General features: G+C 40.6%; 1 protein-coding gene across 21 annotated transcripts in view; it reads right to left on the bottom strand.

Annotated features, from left to right (window-relative positions):
* The window catches only part of MYO18A (myosin XVIIIA), a 221,875-nt gene that overhangs the window by 101,336 nt on the left and 96,681 nt on the right, over positions 1-23,858 (bottom strand). For 20 of the 21 annotated variants that reach the window (XM_072138310.1, XM_072138309.1, XM_072138306.1 and 17 more), the window contains 7 exons: positions 18,433-18,643; positions 17,757-17,899; positions 16,572-16,672; positions 15,783-15,840; positions 13,598-13,742; positions 5,984-6,160; positions 4,380-4,470 (listed from right to left, as the gene is read on the bottom strand). In XM_072138310.1, coding sequence (XP_071994411.1) covers positions 4,380-4,470; positions 5,984-6,160; positions 13,598-13,742; positions 15,783-15,840; positions 16,572-16,672; positions 17,757-17,899; positions 18,433-18,643 — 926 coding nt within the window. Of the gene's footprint in view, positions 1-4,379; positions 4,471-5,983; positions 6,161-7,312; positions 7,362-13,597; positions 13,743-15,782; positions 15,841-16,571; positions 16,673-17,756; positions 17,900-18,432; positions 18,644-23,858 lie in introns of those variants that run through there. The other variant, XM_072138308.1, reaches the window with a different exon arrangement.

The raw sequence follows: 23,858 nt of genomic DNA on the forward strand, positions 1-23,858 counted from the left end.
ACACAAAGTACACGCTCTCTGCCAGCTAGTAATAGCCTCATCCAGTATTTAAACTGCACATATAAAAGATTGGAAGCATGGCTATGAACAGGAGAACATAAATATCTTTTAGCGAGTGCAGCAGAGTAATGTTACCCTATGCACTGCAGAAGAACCCTACAATCATGAATCTCTCCGTGATAAGCTCTGGAGCTGGGATTCCTCCACAGCCCCTCACATAACCAGCAAGAACGTGATTTATACGCATCGAGTCGGCTCTGATTAACCACTACAGATAGAGGGCAATGCATTCTCATGTGTGTCTTAACACATTCATCACAGAGCACAGGTTTACAGTCTTCAGCCTTTAAACCGCTCAAGTGGTAGCGTCATTACCTGGTGGTCATTACCTACTCACAATGTGGTGGCTTTTTCTTATTAATAAATGCACTGCAGGTAGTATAAAGCAGGCCGCTCCGCAGAGGTGAACGCCATTACCCGTATCACGGTGGGTTTACATGCTGTGTTATATACATCATACAAAATTTTTTATAAAATGAGAAGGGCTTCATTGGCTAACACACTAAGGGAGAAACTATTGATATTTTTGGCTCCCAACACCTTAGACAACGAAGAGTTGTATTCACAAAACATAAATGATTATTGAGTCTTACAACCCATCTATATTACATACGGAAGGGGGATAAAAAATTTTTTTTTAAAAATAGACCCTGTGCTTGGATGGCTGGTGAAGTAACAAAAACAGAACCAGTGACAATGGTATGCAAGTTGGAACTGTATATTTTATAATTGTAGCTCCAGACAAATTTTTTCTGGTCTCTGTGACAATTGGATTTTAAAAAATGTTGGGTTGTCAAAACCAGGATTAACAATAAAGCTTCACTGAAGAGAACTTTAATAGCCCAGGGCTAAAGTACAGTAAATAAACAGAAGTCCGTCTGTAGATTGTGTATATACAGGCGGTCCCCTACTTAAAAAAATACCCACACACACATATATTATACACACAAACATGTACAGGTGGTCCCCTATTTAAGAACACCCAACTTACAGACAACCCCTAGTTACAAACAGAACTCCGGATGTTGGTAATTTACTGTACTTTATCCCCAGGCTACAATAAACAGCTATAACAGTTATCACAGGTGTCAGCCATGAAGCTTTATTGTTAATCCTGGTTCTTATGACAATACAACATTTTTAAAATACAATTGTCACAGAGTCAAAAAAAAATTTGGCTGGGGTTACAATTATAAAATATACAGTTCCGCCTTGCATACAAATTCAACTTAAGAACAAACCTACAGATCCTATCTTATACATAACCCTGTAGTTGTATAAGAATACTCTTATTTAGACAAAAATGTACTGCCAAGCAGAAGAGTAAATTCGAGCAGGACAGATATGGTCTTCAAACAGACGCCCATCCTTCCTTCAGCCTCAGTGTGCAACCATAAACTCCACTTGAGTGAGAAATAAATCACTTACTTGATGGATGATGGCAACACAAGCCATTTAAGGTGTGAACATGAAGAGCAGTGACTGACTGCAATTCACCTGAGCAGGAGACTGAAGCCCTAGTTACTGGCATGCTAAACACTCTTCTGTGTGAATACACACGTGACAAGAAAAGAATCGGGAAAGTCTTTACAACTCATATATAATCACCATTAAAGGTGTACAATTTACCACATAGATTGCCCACATTTGATGGTAATGGGTCCTATAATAAGTAGTCATGACTAGAAAGGAAATGGCTGCTAACGTGAAGTAATTCACAGACGGACATAGTGAGAAGATGAACTTTTTATGGCCACCATTTATGGTTAAGGGGCCCATCTACAATTCTTGCAGAAAGCGAGGTGACGCTCCGGTTGCGTTCACACATTCTGGTGGGAATGCGGATGAGCCTGTCCCGATTACAGATGTGTTGCAACTAAAAGCCCATGTGAACGTGTTCAAAGCACGTCATTCTCATTACTGATCGCATGCGTTTCAGCCAAAACGCATATGGGATAAGGACACAACCCCTCCCCGTTACCATTGAATTGCGTTTTAACAATTAATTCAAGCAGAACATGTGCCTCAAACTAAATTTTCTCTCGCTTTTCTCTCAGGTCTACTGCCATCTTCCAGTATGAAAATTTGTGGTAAAAAGCATTCTGTTGAATATGATTTTGTGGATTTTTTCTCATGTATTAGTCACAGATTTCTATAAAAAAAAATAAGGTTACCCGACAGATTTAAAATCTGTAACTCAATTTTTCAGGTTTTAAACTCCAAAATTCCTCCGCTAACACCCGCTATCAATATTATCTACTTCCTACAGGACACTCGTCATTAAGGACAAAGTTATCAAACCCCAGTATTCAGCATTTGCTGTTTACCAGACATTTTAGGATTTCGCTTTTCACTAATGAATAATTTACTAGGCCTCAAGGTCGACAATAGACCTCCTCACAACAGACACAGGGCTTTCTTTCACTGAGCTCTTAGAAAGGAGGGGGGGGGGCGGAACTTGTATTCTAGGCCCGTCAGTAATAGCGTGTAATTTTCACATCACGGTCACACTTATTCTTGTCAATTTTAGCATGTCTGGTTTCTTTTGTCCAGCGGTGAACACGCTTCATGCATATAAAGCAGCTGCCACCGCAATATAAGATCTAGATGAAGTATAATACATCCAGCCATAGGGGGCACTCACCATCTTGTCAGTCGCATTCTGTCACTTTACATGACTGGTTCTATTTGCTTTTGCATTTTCCTTACTATTAAAAGGTAGTAAAGCGCCACATATTTCTTTGTTTTACAACCAGCTTTTATGTGCTCGTATCAGGGAACAAGAATTATTACAGTCATTCGGCTCCAATGAAACTATGGAACCATACACCTTAAATAACCACTAAAGCCAAATGCATGTGGAATAAATCTGGGAGAGATCCTGCCCTTGATACAAATTGTCAAGAGACAGTATAAATGATTCATGGGTCATGTAGCATCCATAACTCTATGAATATATGAAACTAGGGGGTGGGGGGGGTGAAGTCTGCTTGGACCTTCAAACAAGAAGTGATTCAAGGCCTGGTCCAGGGAAACATTCACATATTTCATATATCGACTGAACATGATCATGTACGACATCAGTGGGGTTCAGCAAGCATTAATCAAATGTGTACAGTCAAATTCACAGTACTTTTTTTTCGGACTATAAGACGCACAAAATAATCCTTTGATTCTCTCAGAAATTAAAGGTGCGCCTTATAGTCCAGTGCACCTTATATATGAACCGTACTTACAGACAATAGCTGCCTCGAACTGTGCACAGGTCTGCCACCTGCAGGTCATTCATCCTTATAATCAGGTGCACCTTATAATCCAGTGCGCCTTATATATAAACCTAGACATTTTAGCAGGCATTTATTGATGGTGCGCCTTATAATCCGGTGCGCCTTATAGTCCGAAAAATACTGTAAGTCTGCACTATAAAGGGTCAAATGAGCACAAGGCCAAGCCAGTGTATAGCAATCACGTGGGGAAATGCAACGCAATTCCTGTTCAGTATAGATTCTACAACTGGCGCTCACTGGACCAAGTGATCAATGGGAGAGTCTTGGGTGTCGGATTTTCACCAATCCAATACTGATGACCTAAAACACAAAATATGTCCAGACAACACCATCAAATAAATAAGCCTAGAAGGTTATATGGATAAAGTGCACTTATTCTACTGCAATGTCGGATCTAGATGCCGTATAAACACTCCCATCACTAGGAGGGCCGTGATTAAGATGTGCTAGTTGAAATGCCTGGGTCATTTATTCCATCCCTTGATGTTATACACTGTGCTTTTATCACATTTTCAATAAAGAAGTATTATGTTATCACCATAACGTTTACCTACCCCTGCAGTGCTGGAAGCGATTAATTTGAGTCTCATCATGATTTATGCCAAAAACAGGTGAATACTACTGCACCTAAGCGATGCAGATTTGCGTTTCGGGTGCACGAACACAAGAGATATGGCACACATCTCACTACCCGGTCTTGATAAATCTCCCCTGCAATAGTTAGATGTAAGGTTGCTAAGAAGTGCACAAAGCCTTTTATGACACTGATCATTACGTCCAGACTGCTGGGACTTCTGCTGTTGCAGCTTCAGCCTTGGCCGCCGGTGAAGAACAGGACACCAATCCATTCCCTTACCGATGAGATAGCGGTACAGACTTTGCCACCCCAATTTATAGTACATCTTACCCTGGATACATTTCCCCGGACACTAAAAAGCGCATTTATTTGTGTCAGGAAATTAATTATTAGAAGTCTTAAATTAAATACCACATTCTCCGGCTAATGATCTTTCTTATGACGTCGTCACCCACCTGTTTAGCAGTGAGATGAGCAGTGTAAAAAGTTCAGAGTACAAACCGGAGGCCATTCCCTCCAGGCACTCCAAAGCGGACAACTTAGAACCTGGAGATAAAAAGAGTAAAATTAACATGGGTGGCGTCAAAGTGTAAGGGGTCGTATTTACACATGGAAGAACACACAATACTGGGGTGTAAGAGAAAATCAGCCTCACTTATCCAAAAATATCAGATCCATTATCTAAAATCCTAATTCCAGATGAACTGTTATCATATTAAATTCCATCACTTCCCAGATCCCAAATGTCTACAATAAATGCTTGACCAATACTTGCAGAGGTGGGATTGGCTGAGGAGTAGAAAGTAGAGGCTATTTTGGAAAATATTGATATTACAGGCATTGCTGCGTCCCTTTGGACATCTTCGAGTACAGTCCTCAGGGTTTACCCATTAAAAAGAGATTCTAGAAGTACAAGTGACTTGTAACCGGACCTTAATATGTATACAAGCATGTCCGTAAGGTCAGCGTGTCCTATCATAATGCAGGTCACTAATATGGCTGTACCCAGTCAGGGGGGGACTTATTATAGAGTCACTTATGCACAATCCTTTGCTTTGCCATTGTCTAATTGAAAACGTCAAGCGCAAAAGCAACAAGGACCCAAATGAAAAGAAAATGTCATGCGAACGTCTGAGGCGGCTAAGGAGATGTTTCAATTAAAGGCTGGAAATTCTACATTTCTAAAAGGTTACGGAATTTAAAGTCAACAGAAAATTGTAGACATTAAAAAAAAAAAAAAAACTGGTAGCATTTCAGGCAAAAGTCGAGTCATCTTTTAATATGGTGAAAGTATAATGAAACAAAGCTGTAAATGTCAATCCAAAGAACGGTAGAAAAAGCAGCACTTATAGAATTTAACTTTTCGATTTTTTGGTAAAGACATATAAGATGGCATTAAAAAGATGTTCCACCATATAGTTATATATAAAAGAGACTTTTATTGGAGAATTCCTAATTTATTACTAGTAGGGCAAGTTCTGATGCTCTGGATTGGTAACTTTTAATCCAAATCACTAAAGTTACTTTGAGGGACTTTGTGGGCTAAAAATGTGATGACAATGTATACAAGATTGCTAAGGGTTTCTGATGTCAGATCCCAACCAGTTAAAGGGATTGGCCACTTTACAATAAATCTGTACCATTAGACATGTTTCTACATGTATATGTACCTTTGCCTCATTTGAGAGCTTCAGCTGTGCTGCCCTCTGCATAAATACAGTTTCCTGTTTCAGCACTAAAGTAAGCATCAGGAATGCTGAGCCACTTGATGAACATTCAGGGATTATTATTAAAGCAGGAAAGGTACATGGGAAATTTATCTAAAAAAGAGTGGTCAACTCCTTTAATGAACAGGAACTAGAACCAGAAGTAGATCGTTCCATTCTCTGTGTAGTATCTACTTCCTGTTCTTGGTTTAAGAACAGTTGATCAGTAGAAGGGCTGGTGTAAGACTAGCACCAATCTGATTTCAATGACCTCTAATATAGAAGATTCCAATGTTTTATTGTAATTTGAATCGGATCTACTGATTCTACAGAACAACAAAGGCACTGCTTACCTGGTCCGTCTCCCTGGCTTCCATCATCCAGTCCTTGCCGGAAGGAGGTAGACTTCTGCAGGCCACCGGTTTTAGGTTGGTGCTTGAATATTGAGGAGGAAAGTTCTTCCAGAGAGCATCCCAGGAGATATGCAGCTTTCTGTGCCCATTCGTGGCGGGCAAACTGCTTTCTGCCAGCTTCACAAAAACACAGATTTTTTTTTTTTAATGAAGATCACATTTATCCTAAGAGCAGAGTATAACCTAATGATAATATGGATGCAAGATGTAATTTAAAGATTCTGACCAACTGTAACTAGATATAGAGATTTTTTTTAATTCCTACTGGATGTAAAAGCATATTTATATATAGTTTTGATCAGTGTGTCAAAACTGTAACCATCTCTATGTAAATGGGGTTGGGTTGGAAATAATAAAGTTCTAAATTCATCTTTATTCAAGCAAAGATGAGAAACATCAGGGAAATTCTTTAACAAACATAAAAATTGTTTAAATTAATAAAATATCCTAATATTTTCATTTAAATCTATATTTGTTTCCCAATTGTGATTCATTTATTGTAAGGTCAGTTGTGCAGACAGGAATAGAAGTGCTTCAAATGCTGAGGACATGCCCAGAGTGCATCAACTGCCTCATTAGCATACAGATTAAAATGGGAATTTCTTGGAAATGGCATAACGGACAGAAATTATAGAGCTATGTAAGGAATCGCAGTGAATTTATTATTCAAGACATGCTGCAGATTATAATGTTTGGGGTAGGCAGTCGACACTTTCTAATCTTCCTCGACTTTTATGAGGAGTGGGGAGCAATAGGAGATTATAATTAGATATATTCAAACCAGGGCGTCCCCTTTAAGACTCTGGTTATAAGGAAACTTTTTGTGGAACTATAAACTGATTAACTTTTAAGCTAATAGGGCACACATCAACATGAATGGTGGAAAATCACATTGGTAATAAATGAATTTGCAGCGTTAGAGATAACGGGTTATTATGTAGAGGACGATGTTTATGTTAGCTACAGTGATGTCCTTAATAAAAATGGAAAATAACTTTATGGAAATATCAGAAGTGATGCCAGCTCTGGAGTGACAATCCTCTTGGCAGAGATGGTCTAATAAACAGAGAGATGAAACAATACAGTCACCCAGACAAGGCCCAGGCATGAGAGATGAGACGCACTAGTGTCAATACAACAATGACTCAATTAAACAGCTGTCACACTGCGACCGGCACGGAGAGCGCGAGCATGAATAGAAGGAGATAACACAAGAAACAAATTCACTTGGAGGTATATGAAAGGAGGAACCATGAAACACGTCTTTACCTTCATCTGCTTCTGTATTGCAACGGAGCAGCATGCAACATGCAAAAAAAACACGCAGTTAGAAAACAAACAAACACGACTGACTAATTGTTATGTAGTTCCCAATACTAAAGGATGCGATATTGAGGGAACAGGAAAACTCTGCTACCACATCGCACTGATCATAGGTGCTGCCAAATCAGGAGACTATTTTACTTGATGGATTCAGGGGGATATGAGATTGCGGATTTGTCTTCGTTTTTTCTCATTCAACCACTATCAGCTTTTCATAGTATTTGAAAGACATTAAAATGGTGATATACAAGCTGTTCTTATAAACTAACAATACCATCCTAAGGGCACTAGCTAATGGCCTGGATGCATGAGCTCTGTACTTTCTATTAGAAGCAGTGATTGTATATGGCTTCCTAATAGTGGGTGTAGCAGTAGTTGCAATAGGCTGCATATTTTAAGTACAGCTACAACCTGGCAAACCTGCACAAAGTTTTATAAAAAGCTGCATATCCCTGCATACTGTAAAGCGATGCCCCAGGGAGTCATGTGTGTCCTGTGAACCTCTGAGCTGCACCTGTCTTGAGGACAGGTCCTTGACCAACGTGCCATGGCCATAAAGAATAGCGCTTCTAACTGTAGTCACTTCCCAAAGCCTGTTCTCAAAATTTAAGGGAAGAACCTACATAAAGATGGACACAACCTTTAAAGGCAATCTAAGGAGAGAACATATAATGGTACATCTTGCATAAGAAAAGGAATACATTTGGGGGTTCTGTTAGCTCCCATTTCCTTCCTTTTGTGCCCTAGGGTGCCTCCATATAAAATGGAGCATTAATATTACTACATACAAGTTTCTACATTTTGGAACATTCTGATAAGACTTGTGATTACTGAATTTTTGGACTATAAGGCGCACACAAAAAAATCATTTGATATGATCTCAGAAATCAAATGTGCGCCTTATAGTCCAGTGCGCCTTATATATGAACCGTACTTACAGACAACAGCTGCCTTGAACTGTGCACAGGTCTGCCACCTGCTGGTCATTCATCCTTATAATCAGGTGCACCTTATAATCCGGTGCGCCTTATATATGAACCTAGACATTTTAGCAGGCATTTATTGATGTGCGCCTTAAAATCCAGTGCGCCTTATAGTCCGAAAAATATGGTATGTGATCATGATAGGATATAGGGCTTATATATATTGGTGCTAGGTACTGTAAGGTCCCTTACACACTTGCGAGTGTGATGGCTGGAATGTCCAGCCCCAACCCTTACGAGTTAATTCTGGTTGTTCTGTGTTCGGGTCGGACGTTCCAGCCACCAGACGCTGTGAGTGGGATGCGTGTTAGAAACATTGCACGCAAGTAATGGACCTGTAGATTCCTACATCATCATAATACAGGTATTTAAGTCAATCCATTCCACGCCTCCACGTTAGGACATTAATAATAATAATAATAATAATGTTTATTTATATGGCGCCATCAAATTCTGCAGCGCTGTACAAACAGTAATGTAGATATAATTGTATAGAACGGTAGGATTACATTACATACAACGGTTTCTCATGGATAGTGGTTGAATGGTTTGTAGCATGTATATAATGGCCGAAATTACTGAGCAGCACCTATAATCAGGGAAGAGCGAAATCTCAGTTAAAGAGCAGCTCCAGTCAATACTGATATGAACATTAATCTTCTAGTCAGAACAGAGACCCATCAGAGGAACACCAAGTCCCCTGAGGGATCAAACCTCCCCCCCCCCCCCAAAAAAAAAAAACAACACAATGCTTCTAGCAAAGCTTCCTTTATTCCAAAAAGGCATAAGGCGTTTAAAATATTTGATACGAAGTAAGATTATCTTTGTCCTTTGCTCATTACTATCTCCTGGTATGAATGGATTCTAAGAATCTTCATATCAGATTGGAAGCGCTCTTTATTAAAAACATTTTACCAAAAGGCATTGACACATGCATCATCTAATAAACTCTAGAGAATTTATTTTGTTTAACAAAAAAAAAAAAGAAAACATTCCAGGGCACACAGTGTTAATTTAGATATTCAGGCCATAGAAAAAGTGTAAGAGTAAATGTTCAATTTATTATGTCTGGGAAACAAGTTATAAAAGCATGCGGTCGTGTGGTAGCATGAAGATGGCATGCACCCAGGTTACAATATACATGGATCTGACAGGCCCCCTACCCTACTCCAAGGGCAGCATAGGATAGACTGCTGATGTAGATGGTTTACTATGATTTTGTATGGGGGTCAAGTAAGAGTTCAGCTACATTCACACTGCCGCAAGGGGGACATATATGCGGCCGACGAATATACAGCCGATATACGTCCTCCATAGAGGGAAATGGGCGCAGCACACCTACGGCACCATACCGCTCCATATCTGGGAAAAAGATAGAACATGTCCTATCTTTTCCCGTATTACAGCGTCATGCGCCATAAATCCCTGTGGAGAGGGGCGGGGTGAGCAGCGCTCATCTCCTCCTCTCCCTGCACGCTGCCATGTGCTCATCGTGCTACGGTACGCCAGGCAATGGCAGTGTGAATATAGCCTAAGAGTTCTCCTTATAGAAGCTTTGCCAATTAAGGCCGCCTTTTAGATGTTTGGAGACTTCTAGCCATTGATGCACCACTGGGGGATTCAGGGAATAGCGTTTTCTATGTCTCATAGAGAAATCCAGCAAGTCCTGTTTATTCCGCCCCACAGCAGGCGGCACTCATCTTATATGAGCTTGTAAACAGTGGAGCTGACAATCCATGTGAATGGGCAAAGTTAGACTTGCAGGCTCTCTCTACATGTCCTGGCACTATTTTTACAGTTTTATACATACAAGTTTAAACCAGAGCACACCCTCTCTATCCTATGCTGCTCTACAATACTGTAGAATAGAAGACCCAACAGAACATTATCTGAACTTAGTTAACGACAGATCAATGTCTGCTCTACAGGTCCTATTAGGTTTAATAACACATATAGTGGCACCATGGAGGGCACATAGTCCAGTAACTGTTGGTACCCCACAAAGACCCAAATAAAAAAGGGTTAACTGTGCTGTTTTAATGTAAAAAGGCAGCTGTAGATATACGTTACTTAGTTTGCCCATTGTGATATTCTTTATACATTAATGCATATACAAGACGTGTTAATCATAAGGATAGACATAATTCCTAAAGTAATTACATTTCTATAAGTCTATTTATACACTTTGGTGGAAAACAGTGATAGGAACGCTAAAAACTAATTCCTGTGGATACAGTTACGTGTATGTTAGATTTTGGAATAGAATTAGTGATTTGGCTCATGCAAAGCTTAGATCAGCCTGCCCTCTAGTGGTGTCAAACAATATGGCAGCTGCTATTGCATCATAAAACTTGAATGTCCTTCTATTTGATGTATACTGTACTCTCAATGACAAAGGCAAGAATGATTTACACCTAAATCCACAGGACTTTATGGATTATCAATTCATTAATTACATCTATAATTAAACCAAACAAGTAAAAGGTGCTTTTGTAATAATCTTGTATATTTCTAGTTTAAAGGACATCTACTAAAATCAAGCTGGAAAACTTGGACTTATAATCAACTGTTAAAAGGATGCTAATCAGCCAGAAGGGTTTCTGGGGAGCCTCTCAATGCTGCAGCTTCACTGGCTGTTATACTGTCTCCCCCTCTGCTCCCTCACCACTTTCCGCACTACCACCGCCTGATGTAATCTCACTGTAGCAAAGGAGGCTTCAGGGAAGAGCTCCTGCACAGTCTAACAGCCTGTGAAGTTGCAGCAGTTGCGCTGGCTGTAGGTTGACAGGCTTTTACACTGTGCAGGAGTCCTTCATCCCTCCCACTGTGTGCTGAAACTTCCTGTGATCAGGGGGAGGGCGAGACATTGTAACAGCCTGAGAATCAGTACCACGGTGGAGCTCTGGAAACCACCCCAGTAGCCTTTCAAGCTCATTACCATCGCTTTAAAAGTTGATTTTAGAAGGAAGAAGGCCATGGATAGTACATATGAGAAGATTACCACAGTTGCCTGGATCTATAAATATGTGTCCCTGGTTTATCATACTTCACTTTTGATGGTAGATTTCCTTTCATTTAAAAAGGGTTTTATTAGTCTTCAGGACCTAGGAGATAATGTGATTATTGCAGTTTATGTGATGGAGCAGTAGGGGGCAGGCTATGAGTCTGGATGGGACCATTTCCCCCGGGTCAGCGCCCGCTCAGCTTGGTCATGCTCCATGCTATGGAGTGATCAAGTGTGATCCGCAGCTGCAGGATGAGATAGAAATGCACACAAGAGAGATCGGATAGAAAACACAAAACTCAGCAAGAGTCAAACCAAGTTACCCAGAGCATCTACATCTGAGACTGCAGGGGAAGGGAAGGTTATAGACCAGTTATTCATTGCAGACACAAGTCACATAAAACCATCTGCCTCACAGTTATCAGGGAACTCGCATAAGAGGCACTAAAAGGAAATGCCAACATAAAGTGAGCCCCGAGGGACCTGAGCCACCGCAGGGCACCGTGATAACCTCAGCGCATCTAAACATATGTTCTAGAAATGTCATGTCCTTGAATTAACTCAAGGGTATTGCCAATATGGGAAACGGTGAGAAGACTGTCAAAATATTGTCACTTATGTCAATTAAACCATGGGTGCCATCCCCTGGGCTCATATACACAGATCCATATACTGATGCATAATCCGCCACCTATGGAATCTATACTGTACCACCATGAAGTGCCCGTGTCATGCAGAGGTACATGAAGGATCCTTTGGAAGGAGGCATGTCTGGCTGTGTGCCAAGCTACTTTTTTGCATATTTATATGCGTACATATTGCGTATTTTTAGCAAAAAAAAAAATTAAGTGACAAAATAAAACAACACAATTGTGTCTCAAGAAGTTGATTGAAATCATAATACAGTATTCTATACTACTGATGAGGTGATATAAAAAGGGCAAAATAAATTGTCCTAAAGAGATACCTAAGGACCATGTATTGAGCCATATAGCTCTATAATTTGGAAATTAACAAAACTATAAACATGCTTTTCTGTGTGAAACCTTAAAGGGGTTCTCCAGTTACATAGAAGTTGGGAAGTGGCTGAATTGCTGATAGAGATGAAGAAAGCAGCAGCATCCGTCTGTTCGATTCATCTCTATAGCGCTCGCCAATTATCAGCACCATAGAGATGAATAGAGGCAGCCGGCACACGCCCAATCGGCTGCTCTCTTCATCTCGAGTTACGACGGGAATAGAACAAATCCCTATCTTGTGATCCGTGGTTGTCCCATCACGGAGACCCCCATCGATCAGCAAGTTAGCCCCTATCCTGTGGATAGAGGCAAACTTGTATGTGGCTGGAGAATCTAATAACATATTAGATGAACACAGGCTGTCAGATTCAGGTTCTTGGACTGGCCACCTAATGCTTATTAGGGTTTCCTGACCTTCTCTAGGGGAAATACACACTGCGTATGTTGTATTTTAGACATCCTAATCTTTGTTCTCAAAAATAATCCACCAGTATTTGATGGATTATGAGATGTTGGGTAGCGATGCCACACATGGAGTTTTGAACCCGTTTTTGGTCTGTTTTTAAGCAGTCCATTTTGAAAACGCATCCGTTTTTGATCAGTTTTAATTAAGATAATTGGTAAAACCTGTCAAAAAAATGCATGCGCTTTTTTACAGACTGCTTACAAACGTTGCAAAACTGGGTTTAAAACGCCACATGAGGCATCACCCTTAGGGTGCTGTCACACAATAGCGTTTTGATTCCGGTTTGAAACGGAATCAGAACGCACCGGGTCGTGCCAATCTACATACAAGACACCAGGTGCTGACTGCCAATCGCATTCGTTTGTGGCGCCGGCCTTAGGGTGATGCCACACATGGCGTCCGTTCTAAGCAAGCGTTTTCAGTCCGTTTAAAAACGCATGTGTTTTTGAAAATGCATCCGTTTTTTTTACCATTTTTGTACGGACTAAAAACAGACCAAAAACGCCATGTGTGCCATCACCTTTATATGAAGCAGTTACCCGTTATACAGAAGATATACACATTGGCCAGGGAACTAGGTTGATTTCTCAAACCTGTGTGCAGCCCTATGTTATAAGCTGAATTTCCATTCCCATCATGTTTGCTGATTGTAGTTAATCTAAAATGACTGGGATCATCTGTGTTGTGTTTATATAGTGACACTACTGGAACAGATGTCCCGCCTGTACTCCGCCGTCCTGCAAGGACAAATATTGATACCTTTGGTGGCGCCAGCTGATCCCAGGTGGTAAATTGCTCCAAGTATTAACCAAAAGGCCTTTTGCTCCTCGCTGGAGATGCCCAGGATTTTCATAGCCGTCTGCAGTTTGCTGAACAGCTGTGCCGACTTCTGCTTGTCTTCGCCCTGTACAAAACATTGAAAACGGATCCTGGTGACTTCAGATAGCGAGGACAGCAGGTACTCACACAAGGAAGGAGCTTTATGTCTGGATATTAAATGCCAGCATGGCACAGTATTTAGATGCAGGGATTGTATCTCTACTTACACAATAAGAGAAGACAGTCATATACTTACTACGGATATAGTTAGAGAATTCTTCGGATTAATCAAATTTCCATTAAAAAGTTAGAATTTATTTAAAGGGATGGCATATATGCTAAGGCAACGGCACGGGTCCTGCCTCCCCCACCTACCTACTATTCACTGTGAGACTTTGCCATCTCTCAACTGTTTTTCATTCTTTATGATCGAATCCATAGCATGTAGAGAGTTTCCACTTTCCACACGCTTGACCCCTTTTGCTGCTACACTCTTGCACTTTACATTGTTTCCATCATTTTGTATTGGTCTTTGGTTTTTTGTACATTCATGCATTTTTTGGTCGATATTACTGTAGGGGATATTGTTGGATTTGTACAGATTGCTTTATTGTTTTGAGTTGGCTTGCTCCTTTTGTATCTCAATATTCCTAGGTGGTGCTGAGGGAGATGTCACTGTAGCCCTGCTTTGTACTTTCAGGAGCACAGTGTGCAATGCAACACACTGGGTTGCATTTTTTAGATGTTTTTATCATTTGCATGTTGTTTTGATTTAATAAAGATTTACTTACTTCTATTCATTTGGGTCACTATTGCATCCCTTTGTTCTTGAAATTTCCTGAGTTATAGTATTGATGCATGACCACTTTCTTATGATCCATTGTACTCATTAGTGCCTGCCTTGTTCTTGTTGATTAGATTAAGGCAACGGCACACGTGGCATTTTGAACCCATTTTTGAACTGTTTTTAAGCAGTCCGTTAAAAAATGCATGCGTTTTTGAAAAACGCATCCGATTTTAATTAAGATAGTTGGTAAAACCTGTCAAAAACAAATGCGTTTTCTAAAAAAGCATGCGTTTTTCAAAAATGCATGTGTTTAACAGCCTGCTTAAAAACGGTCCAAAAACGGGTTCAAAATGCCACGTGTGCTGCCGCCTATGCATATACGTCCCCATAGACGGCAATGGCTCTATCTTTCTGAGAGTGTGCGGCCGTGCGCCGCTGCTGGCTATGGAGGGAGGAAGGGTCACCTCCTCACCTAACCCTAATGGTAGTTTAACACTGCCATGATTGGTCCATGCAATGATCACAGCACATAGGTTGGGTACCCGAACATCATAGTGATATGTAATCCAGCAGCAGCACTGATCATTCAGATTCATTCAGAAAGAGATCCGTTCTTTTTCTTTGCAGACCCATGACTTACATTCATCCATGAAAAGGAGCCTTTGCGTCTGATCCATGCCTGCTCTATTATTTAACGGATCATGGGCACTACACAAATGTAAAATGTGTTTGTATGAATAACCCCTTAAAGAGTATTTTAGAAATGGGAATCCCCTTAATGTAAATGTAAAATGTAGAGTATGATATAGTTATTCTGCTGTGGTTTATTTTTTAGGGTATGTTGATAACACAAACACAAGACAAGACTTCCATCTCTCAGGAGCCATATTGCTCTAGACTATACGAAATTATTTTGTCTGGTACAAAGGCTCACTCACCTACAGTGTCCCCATTTAAATTATAATCTGTAAAAAGTCACCTTCCTGACATAATAAGTTCCATTGTAGAAATAAGCAGCTGAATCATCTCTGCACAATGAGGTTATGGAGAATCACAGATACCAGATAATAGTATGAATCCTATCAATGATGCGCCGAGCAGTCACTAAACACACAGGTCTACAGCCAATTAAGTCTTCATACGCTTTAATAAACCCAATATGCAGAGTCTGCTCAGCTGTGACAGATAACAACAGAAGGTGACGGTCACCAGGCTGCTTTTAGCTCTTGGTTGCTGAACTTAGAACTGAGTATGAGCCAATGTGATCCTATACATCACAAGTTACCAGCAGTGATGGTAGAATGACAGCCCTATAAGTAGTGGACGGGCACGACCTACCTTGGATGTAATGCCAAACACATTGTTTTCTGCCAAGTGGTTGAGATGAAGCTCTGTCCTGGAGAGATAAAGACAAGTATACAGTATAACTCACTACTACTACTAAGCCCAATTTGTAAGGCACCAACAGGATGAACAAGGGCAATATAGTATAGTTGTAAAAAGATATACATTTCAGTCTGCGTTAAAGGGGTTGTACTAACAGGACAGGAACACCAGCAACTGGAGAATGGGGGTCCCAGTCTGTCCAATAGGTGGAGTAGCAGGTCAGGTATGTGTCCTGCTGCTTCATTCATTAGCATGTGAGTGTCCAGGTATCTACAGCAGTCTCATTCGTGGTGGAGCATAGCAATGTCTGACACTCCCATAAAATTAAACTTTTGAAGCCGGAAATATCCTAAACCTGCCATCTCTCCCATTGCAGAGACCAGCAACCCCATTCTCTGGTTTTGACTGGTGTCCCAACTTGTTAATCTACATCCTTTAAAAAGTTGGTAAACTCCCTTAAAAGGAAAACTACCACCAGGTTGAAGGATTGTAAACCAAGCACACTTACATACTGGTGTATGTAGGGGCTTCAGGCTCATTTCCATAATTTTTACGTTAAAAAGCTGAAATAAGAGCAGGTCCTGATGGAGGGGGCACACAGCAGGATAGAAGTATGCTTCGTTTACAATTCTTCTTCCTTGTGGAAAATATCCTTTAAAATGTATGATATAGGCAAGATGTAGGTTGTAATTCAGAATGATTTTGCAAAGTTCAATAAGAAAATTTAGTTTGTAGACCTACCGGAGTGTGTTGTCTGCTCCAGCCAGGAGGTAGTAGAATACATTAAATGTTGCTTCATTTTCTGGACGTCTGGCCACTCTGAGTTTCTCCAGAAGCATGGTCTGAAAGGGTGAAAAATGTCAGTAACCAGACAGGTGGGGTTATCCAGACAAGATACACCAGACATCCTTTGGAGTATTTTGGCCACTTTCACACGACTGATTATGGCAGCCGTATGGTAGCATACGGCCGCTGTAGAAGTGCATGGTGTGCTCTCTGTACCGTGTCGTCCACGAAAAAAAGAGAGCATGCTTTATCTTTGGTCAGGAGTATGGTTGCCTCATCACTCCATCAGACTAACAAAGCAGATGGACACGCATGACCGTTCTGCTCCATTAATCTCTATGCACTCTGCAATTTCCGTCAGCTCCATAGAGATTAATAGGGCAGAATGGTCATGCAAGGCCGTCTTCTCCATTAGTCTTATGGAGCAATGAGGGGTCTGACGAATCCCTCGTCCTTGCGATATGTGGGGGTCTCAGCACTGAGACCCCTACTGATCAGCAAGTTAGTCCCTATCCTGTGGATAGGGCCTAACTTTATGTTAATTTTACGTGGGAAACCCCTATAAGGACATCCACAATAAGATTATCTGATGGTAGACCTCCCTCTCCCATCCCCAGGTGCACCGATCTTCTTCTATTAAAACTTGCATTTCCGAGAAATGTAACTTTATAAAACATGCAAACAAGCAAAACTTGCTTTGCCGAGCACCACTGTGCTCTGCCGCTATATAATTTATTCATGCCCTAGGCCCTACTTGGTCCACCTACATAGTGTAATGAGAGCCCCTCATGTCACCGACTCTCTCTCTGCATATCCCTGGTTGTTCTCCTGCATAGGTGAGTTTTGCAGAGAGTCCTGGTGACGTTATCAGCTCTCATTACACTATGTAGGTGAACTAAGTAGGGCCGAGGCCATAAACAAATTATATAGCTGCAGGTTCTTTTCAGAGCACAATTTGCTTATTTGCATTTCATAAAGTTACATTTCTCGAAAAATGCAGCCATTGCAAGTTATACTAAAAGAAGATGACTGCACTTGGTGACGAGACGGGGATCCGAGTTGTAATCATCTACGATCAGCTAATGTGATGGTAGATGCCATTTAAATCTCTTTAAGAACTTCTGAATCCCACACTCTCACCTGTATAGTAGCTGAAGCCACCTGTCCCGCCTGGTCGAAATCCAATGAAATGATCTGTGAGAACCGTGAGGAATTTCCATTCAAACTTGAGCCGCTATTCCCAAAAGCTTCCAGGATGGTATACACAGCTTGCCATTTTTCAGCTACAAAAATCACCAAAAGCACCAAACTCAATAAATCGAGATCTAATATTTATCAGAATTTTTGCAAAGGGAATAGAATCTGCTAAATTAAAAAATGTACACAGGTGGCTAGACTGCAGACTGTCCACTTTCAGCAAATAAAGGTTATGGTTTGTATAATAAAATGTTATACGAATTGCCATATACTTTCTGTTTAAATTCCTTAGTTTTCTAGATTTCTGCTTGCAGTCATTCAGCAGGAAGCTTCATTGTTTACTTCCTGTGGATAAAGACCGGCCCCATGGGGCATGGCTCATTAAATCACACAGCTCTGATTACTTTCTGTGATATAACGAGCTGTGTGACCTCACACAATGAAGCTTCTTATAGAATGACAGCAAGCAAAGATCTAGAAAACAGGAATTTAAACAAAAAGTATATTGGAAAATTGTAGAACTTTTCATCATACACATAATAATATTCATTTGCTGAAACTGGACAGCCCCTTTAAACACAAAATATAGGTTTTCAGATTAACCTGCCATTTCATATACCTGAAAAAATCTTTCCTGTGCTACCAGACACTGTAGCCAGGTATTGGATGACATGCTGACAGCTTGTAGTTTTGCCAGAGCCACTGCTCCCTAGTAAGACAATGGACTGATCCTGGCGAGTCATGAGCATATTCCAGTATGCAGCCTGCGCCACTCCATATATATGAGGAGATGTGTCTTCTCTGCGACATCCTTTGAACATGTGCATCACCTGCAACAAGACAATGAGACAGATTTATATTAAAGTTTCTATTATGGGATTCCATATCCACAATTGTTACTATGCAGGGAGACTGCACTTCCTCAGATGACCACAGTGCTACATGTGTACCGTAGGTGTCCTGTTGTGTTGTACTTCATTATAATATCTTATTTCTGATGATGGGAATTAAGCGAAGAGTACTAAGAGCCCCACAGTTGTGACAATATGTCAGCTACCGCTAACATACAAGTCGTTAATATCACAACACGTTTTGGGATAATATCCAATTTTCTCTATGCTCTACACAGATGCTCCCTCAGTTGGAGGGGGAATTATGCAGATTATTAGAAATAAGATAAAGTAATATGACTAGCAGTTTTGTCAGCGCTAAATGCTTTTTAAAAGAATTACACTAACTATTACAATGGGTGGCTCTCAAAAACCAACTATGGAAAGTATACTGCATGTACAGGAGGTTTCTAATGCAAAAAGTTATTTTTCTGAATTTGTTGTACAATAATAGACATTGACTAACGGTCATATTGCAACTCTGGGCTTTACGCATCTTTGGCAAAACTGAAAACAATTGCGTCTTAGGTTTGGATGCCTAAGACCGGTTGTACACAGGGAACTTTGTTGAGACAGACATCAATCAGTGGGCCTGCAAGGTATACCGGTCCAAACATAAAAATGGCGAGCTGAACAGAGAGGCCGAGTTCTGTTCTGTAGTTCTAGGTTTTGTACGGTAAATCTGCACTGAACTACAAAAGATTTTTTGTTAAAATATCTGCTAAAAATCGGAACAAGACCTTATGCTACACTGCAGTCTCCGATACCCACGTGCTTGTAAGCTATAGCCTTTTTTCCTCTTATAGCCAGGTGGGTGTGCGTAAGAGTAGACTTTCCCCTTTTAAAGGACTTCTACCACCAGAAACAGGGATTGTAAACCAAGCACACTTACATATGCTGATCTGTGCCCCTTCTGGCAGGATCCGCTCTTCTTTCAGCTTCTTACGCCCTTGTTTTACAAAAAAAAAGACTTTGAAAAGGATGCAAATGAGCCACTTGAGGGGCTCAGGGCTCAAATAACAGCTTTGAAGCCCCTGAGGCTCATATGCATAATTTTTAGGTCTTTTTTACAATCCTTGGAATCTTTAGCGGTAGATTACCTTTATCATAAAATCAGGTTTGTGTTTCTAGGTGAAATAGAACCAAAGAGAAGAGATAGCCATTGTTAAAGTAAAAAATAACATAAATACAGATCTCAATTTCTGATTGCAACAGTGGATATCTCCGGTTCTGTTTCACTAACAAACACTATCCTGATACAAAATGGAAATTCTCTTCTTCCCTAGGACCCCAGATTGTATTTCTAGGTGCCAAGGTTCAGGAGATCTGCCCATATGAAGTGAGCCCCCCTCCAACCCATCATTTGAAGGCAGAATGCAGACCGAGACGCAGATACATGCACCCCCTGCCTATATCTCTGAACCTAGAAAATGGTAATGGTAATTGGCACCGTACATACACATAACATATTTTGGTTTATACAATTTTACCGGTTGCATAAAAATTTTTAAACGGAAAAATTAAAAAAAAAAAAAAGTATACTTATTAAGCATTTTTAGTTTTTGTCAACTCTCTTAGAATAATATTATTGATTTAACATTTTTTAGCAAATTAAAGTCTCACATGTCATGAAAAAAAAAACAAAATGTAAAAAAATGTTATGATATGCAATACCATTCCAAAAGATATCATTTATAGAAGAGAAGAATAGAACTGCAAATATCGACATGGACATTCAGGAAGGGGTTAATACATTTTTCTACAATATCCTCTGTGTTCAATTGATGGTTTTAGGCCACTATAGGACATTTCATAAAACTTGAGCCAATCGTAGGGGTATTGGTGCACTTTTCAGATGTCTAATGAATCCTGCACTATGCACATAGGCGAGAGAATGGCAACGAAACTGCGCCCCGTGGCGCCCGGGTGACACTCGTCATACAAAATGGATTTCAGAATAACAGAACTGATGGAAGATGAGGGCTGAGTTTATTAGGCAGTGTGATAGTGGCCATAATTAGCAGTGAAAAAAATAGTAGTGACAGGGATTGAATGATCCAGGCCGCCCCGATGTATTTCACTTCAGAGCAAATTTGTAATGAAGAGCGGGGAGATTGATGTGTCTGTGCTCAGAAATAAGGGGTCTCCGCTGCTGGAAAGGAAGGGTAATTTAAGAGTAAAATGGTCTCCCCTGAGGCCTACTACAGTATGTTATAAAGAGCAAATGGAAATGACAACAGGATACAATTTCACATATACCCATCATCAGGTGCTCAAATGTCCATCTACTCCCAGGCGGCTCTCACCGGTCCTGCTGGGGAGAAGTTTTGGAAATAATACCTTAGGAACGGATCTAAGAAAATTGGGAAAATGTACCGAGGAGAGAAGAACAGATTGTTTTTGCCTAGGTTTTTGCATGAAAGTAACATCCATATAAAAAGTAAGCATATCCCAAATACTAATAAATAAAAAAACTGGAAAATTCAGGACTGCGGAATATGTCTTATACATATGTTCCTAGTCATTTGTGTTGTGCTGTTCCTCCATCATTCCTCTTCGAATTTCATGGCTAAACTGATGACTAGGTGTTCCAATCAAGTCTGTGTTGTACATGATAGTCAGGAGGGGGAATTTTTACACCTTTCCTTTAGAACAGAGAAGCAGTAATATGATTATACTTAAAGGAAATCTACCACCAAAATCAAGCATGATAAACCATCAACACATACATCCAGGCAATATGGCTATGGTAATCTTCTTATACAGGCAGTCTCCAGGTTATGTACAAGATAGGTTCCATAGGTTTGTTCTTAAGTTGAATTTGTATGCAAGTCAAAACTGTATATTTTATACTTGTAGCTCCAGACAAAATTTTTTTTTGCTTCACTACAGACACTTTACAGCTGATCCTTGCAGTCTGGGACTATAGTAAAGCATTCACAGAGCTTCACCAGAGGTCACAGTGGGCAGAGGAGTCCGAAACTAGGGGTTTTCTGTTAGTCGGGTGTCATTAACCCCTTAAGGACCAGGCCCTTTTTCGTTTTTGCGTTTTTATTTTTCACTCCCCACCTTCAAAAATCTATAACTTTTTTATTTTTCCATGTACAGAGCTGTGTGATGTCTTATTTTCTGCGTAACAAATTGCACTTCGTAGTGATGGTATTAAATATTCCATGCCATGTACTGGGAAGCGGAAAAAAAATTCTAAATGCAGTGAAAATGATGAAAAAACACATTTGCGCCATTTCTTGTGGGCTTGGTTTGTACAGCTTTCACTGTGCTCCCCAAATGACATGTCTTCTTCATTCATTGGGTCAATACGATCACGGGGATAACAAATTTGTATAGGTTTTATAATGTTTTCATACATTTACAAAAATTAAAACCTCCTGTACAGAAAAAAAAATTCTTCATTTTACAGTGTTCTTGCGCTAATAACTTTTTCATACTTTAGTGTACAGAGCTGTGGGTGGTGTCATTTTTTGTGACTTCTGATGACATTTTCAACGCTTTTATTTTTAGGACTCTGCGACCTTTTGATCACTTTTTATAGAATTTTTTCTATTTTTCAAAATGGCAAAAAAATGCAATTTGCGACTTCGGGCGCTATTTTCCGCTACGGGGTAAAACGCAGTGAAAAACGGTTATTATATTTTGATAGATCGGGCATTTTCGGACGCGGCGATACCTAATGTGTTTAGGATTTTTACTGTCTATTCATATTTATATCAGTTCTAGGGGAAGGGGGGTGATTTGAATTTTTATGTTTTTTTAATATAATTTGTTTTTTTTTAACTTTTTTTAATTTTCTTTTTTACTATTTTTCAGACTCCCTAGGGTACTTTAACCCTAGGTTGTCTGATTGATCCTATCATATACTGCCATACTGCAGTATGGCAGTATATGGGGATTTTGCAAACCATCTATTACAATGTGCAGATCGCACATTGTAATAGATAGCCGAGATCATGACAGCCTGGGATCTTTATGTGATCCAAGGCTGTCATGACAACGGATCGTCACTCCCCGGTGACGTCACGGGGAGTGACGATCGGAGCCAAGATGGCGGCGCCCACGCGCCGCCGGCTCTTTAATGCCGGCAATCAATTTAATGCGGCAATCAAAGGGCTAACACCCGCGATCGGTGCAAGCACCGATCGCGGGTGTTAGCGACGGGCATTTGCTTCATCATGAAGCAAATGCCCGGTGAGTATGAAGAGGGCTCAGCCCGTGAGCCCTCTTCATACTCCCCCATGCGTAGCAAGACGTAAGGGTACGTCTTATTGCGCTATGGGGTTAAGCAGGGGACCATCTGTATTTTTTTACCATCTTCCATCTAAAATCAACTTTTAAAATTATGCAGATGAGTCAGAAGGGCTAAGGGGGGGGGGGGGTTAATAGAGCCCCTTTCGTGCTGTGGCTTTATAGGCTAATACACTTATCTCTTCCACTATGTGAGATTGTGCAGGGAGAGGGATGGGGTGCTGAAGGAGCATGGTGAGGGGGAGAAAATGTTTCTCTGGTAACCCCCCCAAGAGCACTTCAAGCTCATTAGAATAATTTTAGATTGATTTTAGAAGGAAGGAAGTCACACAACATATATGATTACCACAGTCACGGTGCCTGGATCTAGGAGTAATTGTCCTTGGTTTATCATGCTTGATGTTGATGGTAGATTTTCTTTAATGGACAAAGAATAATTTTGAATTAAGTCACGCCTCCTACTATCCCAAAGCCCTCATACACATGAACGTTGTTTTCATCCATGTCATATTTTTTTTTGCCCTGACACCTTGGGGCTTATTTACTAAGGGTCCACGGCTGCACTTTCGTCGGAAAGTGACAGGTATTTAACTTGGAATTGTGGTGTACGCAATCGGATTGTGGCGCAGCTGCGTTGTCTTTCATGCAACAGAATTCGGGGGTCTTGCAGTCGGACGATCCGACTGATTTGGACTGAGCGCGGGATTTAAATTTCAAATTGTGTTGCAAGACAATGCATTTACATGGACCAGGAAGAAGAAGGTGAACTCCGGCGGACCTGAGCGGGGAAGCGACACATGCAGGATGTTGGGCTCGCGATCTTAGTGAATCGCAGCACAGTGCATTCCGGTTGGACCATGAACTTTTGGGAAACGCGTCATGACGATTAAGT

This window comes from Engystomops pustulosus, chromosome 2, assembly GCF_040894005.1.
Source record: "Engystomops pustulosus chromosome 2, aEngPut4.maternal, whole genome shotgun sequence".
Taxonomy (NCBI): Eukaryota; Metazoa; Chordata; class Amphibia; order Anura; family Leptodactylidae; genus Engystomops; species Engystomops pustulosus.